The sequence below is a fragment of the Balaenoptera acutorostrata genome, chromosome 1, assembly GCF_949987535.1.
Source record: "Balaenoptera acutorostrata chromosome 1, mBalAcu1.1, whole genome shotgun sequence".
NCBI classification, from domain to species: domain Eukaryota; kingdom Metazoa; phylum Chordata; class Mammalia; order Artiodactyla; family Balaenopteridae; genus Balaenoptera; species Balaenoptera acutorostrata.
This window is the reverse complement of record NC_080064.1, coordinates 61,130,353-61,143,374: the sequence shown is the minus strand read 5'-3', so window position 1 is coordinate 61,143,374 and position 13,022 is coordinate 61,130,353. Positions and strand designations below refer to the sequence as shown.

The 13,022-nt window shown below is 36.4% G+C and overlaps 1 protein-coding gene across 10 annotated transcripts in view; it reads right to left on the bottom strand.

Moving 5' to 3' along the window:
• The window catches only part of SRSF11 (serine and arginine rich splicing factor 11), a 46,477-nt gene that overhangs the window by 22,163 nt on the left and 11,292 nt on the right, over positions 1-13,022 (bottom strand). For 2 of the 10 annotated variants that reach the window (XM_028166715.2, XM_007182916.2), the window contains exons 2-4: positions 10,523-10,744; positions 4,349-4,482; positions 470-579 (exon numbers count right to left, since the gene is read on the bottom strand). In XM_028166715.2, coding sequence (XP_028022516.2) covers positions 470-579; positions 4,349-4,482; positions 10,523-10,719 — 441 coding nt within the window. In that variant the 5' untranslated portion in view covers positions 10,720-10,744. Of the gene's footprint in view, positions 1-469; positions 580-873; positions 4,488-10,522; positions 10,962-13,022 lie in introns of those variants that run through there. The other 8 variants (XM_057552568.1, XM_057552561.1, XM_057552573.1 and 5 more) reach the window with 8 other exon arrangements.

Genomic DNA, 13,022 nt, shown 5'->3' with positions numbered 1-13,022 from the left:
ACTGTACTGTTATAAAAATGGCTTAGTTATTACACAATTTTATACATCAAAGGTACCTACAAATTACCCAGATCTTTGAATTCATCTTTACTTTAAGCCACCTACTTAATTTAAAGCCCAAGAGCAAGATAAAAGCGCATGGAGAAAGAAAAAAAAAAGTCTGAATTTCACCTTAATTTTCTTTTGTAGTTCAAATGAACATACTATTTTAAACAACATGTGCAACAGAAATCTTATGCCTCCTGACTTACGGGCTATTTTGAGAGCCAGTGACAAAACCGATAAAAGATATTTACAATTTTCAGAATGTTCTTAAAACACAAACTACCGCTTTAATATTTATGATTACAATACTACAGCCTTTTACAATGCTCTGACCACGTGATAACAGTATATGAACCAGAATCACAACGGCACTCAAAAAGCACAAATATAGTTCCATTCTTTAAGAATTCAACAGAACGAATACCTGGGTAAGTGGGTTAGGAGTAGGCAGGAGTCCACCACCAGGCAGAAGACCTGCCACTGCATTAGCTGGTGCCAACAGAGACAAAGCCTTAGTCTCATCAGGAATAACTCCTGCAGAGAAACATCCATGCATTAGAACACACTCTTTTGCAAGACAGAAAACACACAAAAACACCCAGAAAATGTCTCCCTGATACACCACCTGAGTTTGTTGAAAGTATTTATGTTCGCTAAAATATAAAGCTTGATTTCTATGATTATTTATCATTAATTTTATGTCAGAATGAAACTTCAATGTGTGAAAATCTGTTTCCTTTTTCTCTACAAATGGTTAAGTTTCTAGAGTAAAAAAAAAATAGCACAATACACACTACTTTTTTGTTAACACTGCCAAGATTTCATCACCTGTACTCGATTTTTAAGTCATGAACCAAACGTAAGCAAGCACAGTCGGTTCTCCAGGGGTGTGCTCTCAACTTTCAAAAGCTGTTTTATGAACAACGACTCGTGTCGGCTGCTTCACTATAAAGCACACAGAAAAATCAAGATACACAAGACAAAAAAAGTTTGATTTAGGGGTTAATAATATGGTACAGTTACTATGATTTTCTTTTACACCTACCATACAAATTTTGTAAAAATTAAGAGAAGAAAAGTATGTAAAGGAAATATTCTGTTGGAATCAAGCGTAGGGCTTTTGCTGACTCATGAAAATGAATATGAATGTTTCTGAAGGTCTCTGAATACACACAGGGTGTGTGTGGGAGTGAGTGAGTGAGAGAGAAAGAGAGAGAATAAGTAAAACAACATGGCACATTCCTTACCTGTACAGTAAAATGCTTTATGTTCCAACATGTGCCATGCTAACCACACCAAAAATGCTGCTACATAGTGTCAGTTGAAAAGCTAACTTAGCCAAACTCCTTAAGCCAAAAACAACATGTATGTCTGTTTTTAAAGCCTTATCTGTGTATTCAGATCAAATCTAAGGGCCCTAAGACAAATATTTATGTAGACAATTTAAATTCTATCCAACAGCAAAAGCCCTATACAGATGGATTAATCTGTTAATGTGCCCAAGCCCCCAAAATGAGAGTTCAATAATACAATTAAACTACATATTTGCAAATACCAGTAGGATTTCTGTAATACATATTAAGAAACTGCATCTCATCATAAAACATACAATATGTACAGGGCACTTAAGAGAAACTGGATAAGCTGCAGAAGAAAACTGTTGGGTGGTATTTTCAGCAGGGCCTGGTATATAGTTCAGGCTGAACCAGGGAAAAGAACTGTAAAACACAACAACAAAAAAGAAAAACCACTGTTAAATAAAGGTAATGGTTCCTTCCACCTAAACTGAGAAGTGCCGATAATATAAACAAATGTATACTACACAGCACTGTTATCTTGCTTGTGTCAGAGCTGTCATCAATTTAGATACCAAGAGTTATGGAGGGGGGGAGAAGATCATTTAGATATAGGGCATTAATGCATCATTATTAACAAACCTACAAAGATTATGGGATAATTTTGCATGCAAAATTATGTCTCAAGAGGATAATATTAAGTATCAACATCTTACTAAAATTAGTGCATTTGCAACATTTCTGGCAAACTAAAATCCTCTTGAATTTACTGTGAGACACCTGATAGAAGATCTGCATCCATTAAAAAAAAAAGTCATGCATCTGATCCTCTGATTAAAAAAAGACTATTTAAAAATAAAACTACAATTTAAAAATAGCAATGAGGCCCCTCACCAGTTAATTTTCATGCGTCAAGAGTATTTTTTTTTACTGCTGCTTTGATAGAACCATGAAATACTGCATGAATGTGTAGAAACGAAAGAAAAAGAAACAGACAAAAGAAACAAACATTAACCAAGGAACCTAAATAATCCCCAAATCCATTACTATTAAGAGTTCCTTCCAAATCCAGCTATCTCAGTTTTACCAGTTAAGACTATTCCTTACCGTAGACTTTGTGTCTATTGTTCTAAAACACTGACCAAGAACCAACACCAAAGCGTAAGAGCTAAAACCAGGGTGAATGGTGACAAAGGGATTGAGTACATCAGATATTTCGCGGAGGTAACATTAATACAGCATACCATACCAAAACTTACAGTAACACACTAATAGATTCTGGAACTAAATATTTCTGTAATTCTATATATGTACTCCCTAAATATTTCACTTTCAAAACAGATCCAGAAAAATTATTATGGTCTAAAAATATTTATGAAAGCCAGTTATATGATATACTGTATTATGTTCAGGGCTTGGGAACTATAATACTTAGCCAATAAGAATTCTTTAAATTAAAAGGCTAACTAATGTTTTGTAAATTACTCACATGATTTGACCCTTGTTCCAAAAGCTATGTTCTACATTTTACTTATCCTAAATTTGAATTCTGTAAATTTTCTCTTGGTGAAAAGTCTTATCCTACAACAGGCACACTGATATAAAAGAAAATGCTTAATCAAAACATACTAACTCATAAGTTTATCAGCATATATATATTTTAAAACCTTAAAATTGGGCTCATACACTTTAATATCACGGACATAGATTTACTGTTATTATATAGCATGCCTTAACCCAACTATGAATGCAATTTAATTTCTTTACAAAACCACAGAGGCAATTTTTCTAAGTTTTAAGGACTAGACATTTCACAACTTTTACAAGGAATGGTGTAAATGTTCACATCGGTATTCAAAGATCTAAGATAGTATCTAAAGTTAACAATATCAAGATTCTGCTTCCACTGACCAGTTCACTAAGGAAAGGGGAAAGCATTTATATCCCGGTCAGCATATATGTTAATAAAATCCAGTAGTTTTAACATATTTCAGTGACTTCTTTGACTCAAATTTATAGTTACCAAAAAGCAAATAAAGTAGCAGTACATTGGGAACAAACTAATATATGTCTTAGAAAATTTTACAAAATGGAATTAATAGAGTGCTGTCTTGTCACAGTGGCTTTTTTAGATCCAAAAACCCTGCTCATTATTTTTCTGCCAAATTACTTTAAACAGCCTAAAATGTAAAAAGAGAGAAAAATGTAGTTAACAAATGGTTACACCAGGAAAACACCTGGGGGACTTGAGTGCTTGCTGGCCTTTAGTTAATGTCTAGAATCCCCTGTAGCTGCAGAGGACCCACTGTTTTTCAGTCATCTGGAAGAGTTTTGCATTTGCCTTCTCCACTACAAAAATCACACACACAAATAACAGAGAGAAGAATTTATTATTTAGAGATATTCTAGAAAATATAGCAAGAATGAACAAGAAAATCTGGCATAAAAACAAAACACCCAGTGCCCATCTGGCACCTAAGCTATAGGAAATCTTGAACTTTCATAAAAACCAAAATCATTGCGACCCTTGGTATACTGAACTTCAATGTGGGATATATTTTTTAAAGTTATCAGTGAGAAGAATCACTAAGAGGAATCACTAAGGAATAAAACCAACCTGGTCACATTTATTCAAAACAGAAACAACATCATGCATTTATTTGAAGGTTTCTGTGTAAATATGCATGGCGTGAACTGTTCACCTTCAGGACTTTTTCATAAAACATCATTAAATTAACTAAGTAGATATTAGGGATATGGTTTTAATGAACTTGAAAATGCTTTAAAATAATTCAAAAGGTTAAATATCTTATACAAACAGACCTGATTTTGAATTTTTAAGTTAAAAAGAAAGCCTTCAAGTAAAAATATGGACCACAGTATAACAAGGGTTTCAAAATGTTAATAGCTTAGATTTTTAACATGCTACTAGTGCTCACTCTAAAACTACACTGAGGTAGATGGTCATCATAGGATGCCCACATAGGTAAGTTAAACAAAGCACAAACCTTCTGCATATGGTACGACTATCAAAGCTCTGTCAACGAATACAGTGTTTGTCAGATGCTGTGCCACAACTGCTGAGTCCGGATCATGGAACTTAACAAAGCAGACTCGGGATGAGACTGGCAAAGGCGAATCACTAAAAAATAAACAGATAACATAAAAGGAGAGAAAAATATCAGCTAAAACAGAAATGAATGATTCACAAACGACACTTGCATTCCAAAAGTAAAAGAGGCAGATAAAAATACATAACTGCACACATTTAGTTAACCAGTTCAAAAATATGTGACATTTCCAATAAAGTACTACCCACAGAACTGACTGTAGCAAACTGCACCTACACAAAAACAATCACTGTTTAAATTTACAATGCATCAAGTTACAAACAGCTTGAAACTATAAAGTCTCAGAGTTTGAACAGGTCACAAAAATGTCAACATTTATTTCATAATAACAATACCAGCCATTTAAAAATACAGGTAACAAGTAATTAGTTTTGGCTTAGGAAACTTTTCATCATGTCTAACTTTTCAGAGTTAAAAACAAAACCTTTCCATTTTAGGGACAAACGAATATTGTGGTAAAAGTACATCTATTTGACAATGAGTTTTCTTGATCTGCCACTAAATGCTCTGTCCTCTTAAACCTACAGCATATTAAAACTCCCAGGCATTATAAATGGTTAAGGCTCTCCCACTAGAGCACTTTCACAGAAAAAAAGAAAATTAAGCACACATGGGAGTAATACTACACCCCGCCCCCCAATTAGGCAAAATTTCAATAAGCAAAGAGTCACTCTCCTCGGCAATTGCATTCTTATATAAAACAAAAACAAGTTGCTAAGGTGCAAGCAATGGGAGGTCTAAGTAAGATAAGATTAGAAAAAGAGCAGAGTTTTTGTTGTTTTTTAAAAATATAAGATGGTTAAATTTCTGCCACTAAACTCTCTGTGAAAGGGAAAGATTAAATAAACAAAGGCAGGGGTTGCCTTAACACCAAACCAAAAGCTATTTGAAAATCAATACCCTAAGGCAGTAGTAATCATCTCATCCCTGGTTTATATTAGAATCACGGCGGGAGTTGGGGGGGGTGCGGAACTACAATTACACCAAGATCTCTGATGAACGAAGTACTGAGTGCTGCCTTCTTTATTTTAATTCTCCCTGACAATTTTAATATGCACCCAGGGTAAAGATAGGTTCAAAGCAAAGCTGTCAATGTATGTATCATAGATATCGAAATGGACTTAGGCCATCTTGTTACAGAAGTTTACTGCAAAATGTTTTTGAAAGGATACAATGTTTTTTTAGTGTAAAGCATCACTGGTCTAAATTAACAATGTTGCACCCAGTATACTGAAAAGAATGCTGTTCCATTAGTTTTAGTACCAAAGCTATATAGCTTTTCCTATTTCTTTTCTGACATCCACATTGTTACCACTAAATTAAAAAGCTCTTTAAACGCTATCATTTTATGTTCTTAACATCTAACACAATGCCTTGGCAGGTAGTAAGCACTTAAATTTCTTAAAAAGTGACCTCTACCATTTCTTTGATACCATCTATTGTCATTTAACTAAAAGAAAAAGATAATGACTATCAAATATTAGGTTCTTAAAGAATATAAACATAACACTTCTTTTAAAAAAAAGTAGGGGGCTTCCCTGGTGGCACAGTGGTTAAGAATCCGCCTGCCAATGCAGGGGACACGGGTTCAAGCCCTGATCCGGGGAAGATCCCACATGCCACAGAGCAACTAAGCCCGTGCGCCACAACTGCTGAGCCTGTGCTCTAGAGCCCGCGAGCCACAACTACTGAAGCTTGGGCGCCCAGAGCCCGTGTTCCGCAACAAGAGAAGCCACCGCAATGAGAAGCCTGCGCACCACAACAATGAGTAGCCCCCGCTCGCCGCAACTAGAGAAAGCCCACGCGCAGCAACAGAGATCCAACACAGCCAAAAAATAAATAAAATTTTAAAAAAAAATTAGGAAAGTATGCCTACATGCTCCCAATGTATTTCCATTTACTTGGCAATCTTAAATAATTCACATTTTTTCTATCCACTCACGTCTGTGCAACATTATTTGGCTATATCAAACCTGTAAGTGGTGGTGAAGTAAAGACAAAATACAAACAATTTAAATATCACGGAAAAGACAGTCACAGTAAGACTACTCAGAAGGACAAATAATTAATTTCTCTCCACTTTAAATGGTCTTGTTTAAAACCACTGCTATTTGGTCCCACAAGCATACTGTCATACTTTCTCAGTTAAGATTAATAGAAGAGATGTTAAGATAAAGAATTGATACTGGAAATTAATTTTCATACCCTAGAATTTTGTGCAAGTACCACTGCTACAAATAAGACTGTCTTTACTCCTTATCTTTAAGAATTAATATAGAAGAGTTAGTGCAGCTGAAAAGAACTGAGGAGCAAGATTGGTGGTGGTATTGTCTCTACTTTCTTAAGTGACCTCTAAGGGTTGTTTCAGAATCTTCTGAGATGCACACATAAAATTCAGATTACTCTTTTCCATCTCAAGCCCACTGAATCTGAGAATCCCTTTTTTTTTTACAGGAAGGCTCTGATTCTTAACAAGATCCGCAGCTTATATTTGTGCCTGCTAAAGTAGTACTGCTGGTTTGGGTCAGAAGTTCTTTCAACCCCCAACTTAATACTGAGCTAACCATTTCTGAGCAGAGAATTTTGAGCTTATAAACAAAGCATCTCCTAAACCCTGCAAAACAGCAAGTGTGTGGCAAAGTTAACAACTCTGTTGACCTCATATGCCCTTTCCATCATGTGCTCTTATCCAGTTCTAAAGAAATACAGTAAATTGTTGCATTTATTTAAAAATTTTTAAAAGGTAAACTATGTTCTTTCCCTTACCTAACTATACTAAGTTACTTATATGATCATTAAAGTATCTCTTTTTGGTGGCTGAAAAGTTAGTAATGAATTTATCTGCAGTGTTATAAGTAGCCTTCAGTTACTGCGTAACTGGCATATGCGTCTCAAGGATCACTACCTGGTAAGGACTCCTGTTACATTCTCCACTCTGAAATCCCACTAAAATCAAACATTTGAAGAATACCTACTAGGCGTAAAAGAATGATTCCACTCACAAGTTGTTTGGCTAAATCAAGGAAATCCTGATCAAGTGGCAAAAAAGAATCAGAACACTGGGGTTCGAATAATAGTTCTGACACTAGTAGAGGGGCTTGCGTATACAGAACAACATATGTGAATTTCAGTTCACTCATTTGTAAAACAGGGTAAAATACCTTCTTCTTCTGAATATGTAAGGACTGAGCAAGATAAAATAGGAAAGCATTTAGCATACAAGAGACAAACCATGTTAAATTTTCAATATTCATTTTAAGAAAAACCAGAATCAAAGTAACGTTTTCTTTTAAAAAGGAAGAATGAGGGAACACTGACAGATGCTTTCAGATAGCTGTAGGTAGGGCTATCATACTGAAGAGAGGGATAGAATACTATTTCCTGTGAAGAGAGATTGTATTATCACTGGGTGAAATTATAAACCAGCAATTTCTGGCTTAAAATAACCAAGAAATAGATGGTTCAACAATGAAACAAAGGGAGACCACCTTCTTGAGGAGGTATGTCAGTCTGGCATAATCCCAGATCCTAAGAATTTTTCCCCCAAACAGGCATTTAGAACTGAAATTAGTTTCAGCAGGTGTGGGTTGGGGCTCAGTCATGTAAGTTCTTTAAAAATGCCCCTAGGGTGATGTTGATGACCCCAAGGGACCTCATTCTAGAAGAGGGAGGAAGTTAAACTTGTAAGTTGGTGAATGGTGCTACACAGAAAAAGCAGTTAAACTGAATAGAGAAGGCAGGGAGCAGGGGTGTTGTATTTTTATATAGTGTGATTAGGTGACATTTGAGCAACAACAGAAAGCAAGCCTGTCACAGGCATATCTAGGATAAGAGTTCCAGGTGGATAAGAATACCTTTTGGGAGAAATACACACATACCCATTAAAAGAAAAAAAAAAAAAAATCAAACACCAAATGTGTTTACAATCAAATAGAATTTTAAGTGATCCGAGTCATTCAATCTTATTCTACGAATAAGGGTAAATTTTTGTAGTATTTTTGGAATGATGAACCCCTTTTAGACTGCTAGGGACTCCACAGCACATTATCCCCAGCAAACTACTGTTGAAAACTGTAGCGAGCTTAAAGAAATTGTCAATAAAGTATTTCCAAATTGTGCAGGTCAGATTAGCTACTGAGGCTTAGTTAAAAAAACAACAATGTTAAATGAACTAAAGTAAGCATCTACATTCACACTATTCAAACTGGAAAAGCCACTAGGCAACGTAACATTCACTATATTGTTACCGTATACATTTTCAGAAGAGAAAATGATCTGTATGTGGGAGCATATATGAAGGAGTCAAAGAGCAAAAATGTGTCAATATTTATCTTTTCCTCCCAATACAGGGGAAAGAATCCTCTTAATGCACAGCACCCCAGACCATGTTACCTGGTACACAAAACTCTCCTGGTTATGATGGAACCACTCCTTTGACTACAAATCAAAAGCCAGACTGTTCCAGCAGGACTCCCTCTAAGATAAGGACCATGCATTAGGTAAAAGATCCAGTAAACATCCCACACTTCTTTGTCATCTTTTTATAAAAGTATCATAAAAAGAACACCTTCAAAATAAAAGCATTTTACAGTCAGCAACTACAAAAAAGTTCTTAATGACTTGCTGGACCAGAAATAATTTTTTCATAAATAAGTCCAGTATCTCACATACTCTGAGAAACAAAAAGATTACAATCAAGTCATTGATAATAATCAGATGTGTCACTTTTATTTTCTGCCATTTTACTGTTTATTAATTTTAGTAACAATTTAATAAAGGGTATGTTGTGAGACAATAACAGCAAAACATCTATAAGTTCCTATTATGAAAGCTATTTGTCCTTCACTGTCAAAGCAAATTTCTGTTCAAAATAACTGTAACAAAAACATGTTTGTTCCTAGATGTCTACACTTCATGTAAATTACTCTGAAATCTCCCTCCACATGTATATTCCCTCAAAATTAAAGACAACGCAACACTTGCAAACACTAATAATCATCTGAAAATACTTCAAGTAGAAAGTGATGAAATACAGTAATACTTAAATACCGCAGTATGATCAACTTCCATTAATTATTTTAGAAAAGTGTACAGAGGTTAACGATTTATTACATCCACAACCGTGGATTCCTTGAGGATTCCAATTTCCTGTTTAGTACTTAAGTGACATCATAAAACTCTTATGGTACAGCGGGTACTGAGTACCCACTGACAGTAAAATCTGAATTTTCACTCTTCCCAAAGAGCACTGGACTGTTTTATTATTTCAAATTTTTGCTCTAATATTTACCACATTTTGTCAGAGCTTATTTTTTTCTTTACAATTACTGCACTCATTCAATACTTTTGTGATACAAATAAGAAATGAGACTGCAGGATAAAAACAAAAACCATATACCCCAAATTAAAAAATTTAACATTCTACAGAATTCCTTCTGAAGAACAATTCTGAAATATAAATATATACATTATTTAAACAAAGGAAAACCCAAGATTTCAGCTATAACTCATTTTCTCATTTTAAAAACTACTCAGGCTCACTGAATTAATTGTCTGTCCAAACGAGTATTAACTCTGAATTATGTTCACTGGGCCAGAATCACTGAAAAACAATATTTAGCATTAAGTGAACAACAGCCTATAAAGTTCAATATCAAATTAACATAGAAATGAATATTTTTGTTACTTTCCAAAAAATTCAAACATTTGTTTTTTATAAAGAGATTAACCTATATACAAAATACATCAAGTGGGCAGTTTGTCTTGATTTAAGTGCCCAAAGAACGACCACGCTGGCACAATTTAAGGAAAAAGAAAAAAAAAAAACCCCAAAATTAGAAATGTCTCCTAATCCCCCAAACCCTGGCCCTGCCTCTCTGCATTATTATTAGGCCTAATGCACAGATTGCTTGCATAAGTAAACGCAATAGGCAACCTCAACTGAAGCAGCCTAGCCCAGGGAAGCATGAACAAGGGCCTGCAGGAAATGCTGTGCGTTAGGCCCAGGCTGAGCAGGAGTTAGCAAAAACCGTGATGGTGGACGATACTCACTCAGGCGGGAAGAGGCGCAGTTCGTCGATCTTCCCTAGGAAACCGAAGAGGGTCCGCATCTGCTCAGAGCTAGCGCTCGGGGAGACATTAGTCACCTGGATTACCTCGGTGCCGCCGCCTCCGCCGCCGCCTCCGCCCCCCGGCCCGCCGCTGGGGCCCGGGCCCGCAGTGCTGGGGACGATGGTAGTGTTGCTCATGGCGCTGCTCGCGTACTCGCTCCTGCTTTAACACATCAAACACACAACAAACAGTGAGAGGGAGGGGAAAGAGGAACCGGTTCGCCGGAGAGGGGACAGGACGGTGTCCGAAACTGCAGCCGCTGCTGCCGTCGCCGCCGTTTCTCCGCCCCGCCGGTCGCCGCGGGGAACGAAGAGACCGCGCGAGCTCGAGACCACGAGAAAACAAACGGCCGCCCCCACCTCGCTCCAACCACCTTACTCGCGGCCCTAGCTCCCCACAATGCCTTGCGGCGCAAGGGCGCGTCATCATCGGCTCCGCCCCGTGCCGGCCCAGCAAGCCTCACGCACAGCCGGAGAAACGCGAGAGGCACCGCGGTCTAGTGAAAGGAGTCATCTCCATCCTCTCGGCTCCCTTTTTTCTTTTAAAGACAAGAAAAGTGGAAGGCGTTAACTTTTTTTTTTTTTTTTAAAGCAAGCCTCCACTCCCCGGCAAAAAACTGCATGCATACTTGAGCAACTATTCTTATTAAAAAGGCCCACGATATTTCTTTCTTTGTACAGAGTATCTTCTACAGATCGGTCCAGTTACTAATGAAATTTACACCCTAGCTATCAAGATTTTCCTCCCTACCACTATAAAATTTTCTAAATCTTTACACACATCTTTGTAACCCTGAATTTGTGACGAATTTGCTTTCCCACTAAAATCTTCAGAAAAAAAATATTTTAATGTTACACTCACTAGTGCTTTATAAGCTAATTTCACAAATTCACTCTTTTACACTTGATCTTAGCCAAAAGGCCGAGAAGCGATACAAATTCACTTTTTTAAAGAACATTTTACAGTACCTGAATATGTACAAGTATGTGATCTAAACTTTATACAGAAAAACCTGCTTTACATGCATATTCTTGCTTAAAATAATTTTGAAGCTTTTGATCATAAAAAGATCCTTGCCTAATTTTTAAAGCTCATGTGAATTATTCTCCCACTTTCATCCAGTGTTATCCAATGACTTGCAGTTCCCAAACCTGACAAAATCTTTTATTTCACAGTGCCTTTACACAAATTATTAATGACCTCCCTAATTTTATCTAACTGCTATCCCCCATAGGGCCTTCCTTGCCTCACTGACACAACTTCTGCAAGCAGTTAGGGTTTCCTTCTCGCCACTCAACAACAGAGGTATATATATTTGTTATACTGACATGTCCCCCACAAAGCTCTGAGTTTTCTGGGTCAGTTTAGGACCTAGCACAATGTCTGTCACAGTCAATGCCCAATAAATGTGTTGAACACATGCACAAATATGTCTTAATGACTGTCATTTATTCTAAGACAATTGTTAAAAATTTACTTGATCCTAAATATTTCTGGGGGCCAAAATCTGAGGACTTATACAATATTTTCTTTAGTAAATACTTCTATGGAATAATGCAACTGAGAGCGTAATTTGTTAGAGATTAGAAACTAAAGTTACTGAGATTTTGATGTAGAGCCAATTGGCTAGGTTTTCTTACTAGTTACATCATTTCTGCTAGTTCTTATACAAAGGGATGGGTAGGTTGAATATAAGCCTAGCAAAATTACAAATTACAATTAATTGCATGTCATTCATAAATGCGTATCTGTGAATATAAAAGATGCCAGATAATTAATTTTCTTATTTTGAATCAGACATATGTAACTGCCAAATACAGATTCTTACCAGTTTGATAAATTAGTATATCAGTACCCACAAAATGGAGGCCGCCACAGTAGCCCAGCCCATGTAACAAATCTAAACCTAAGTCAGCCAGCACTTACAGGAAACATCTGCCAAAGAAACCTAACATAGCAAATCGCAATCTTCCAACTCAGTTTTAGCTAGATTACCTTGCCCTAGAAAATAGGACCTGTTAGCCTTATGAAGAAATTCTCCACCTCTTGGCCAATGCTTCCTCTAATTCTTTATAAAACTCCCTCTTGCCCAAAATCCCTTGTGAAGAATGCTCCATGCTTGCCAGGCACTGTACTCTCCCAATCCATGGATTGTTTCCCTTTGAATAAATGTCATCAAACACCTTACTAAATTGTTTCAGTTTTGTCACTTGATACATTTAATTCTTATTAGAAGTGGCTACAATGTTCTATGACAAAAGGGCAAATAATTCAGGGGCAGGGTTCATGCCTGTCTTTTTTTTTTTTTTTTTTAAATGTTAACATCTTTTTATTCTCTGGGGTGGATACACAGAAATCTTTTCTATTATTCCACACTTTTCTGTATGTTTGACATATTACATAATTAAAATTACAAATTCAAGCCAAAGAAAAACATAGT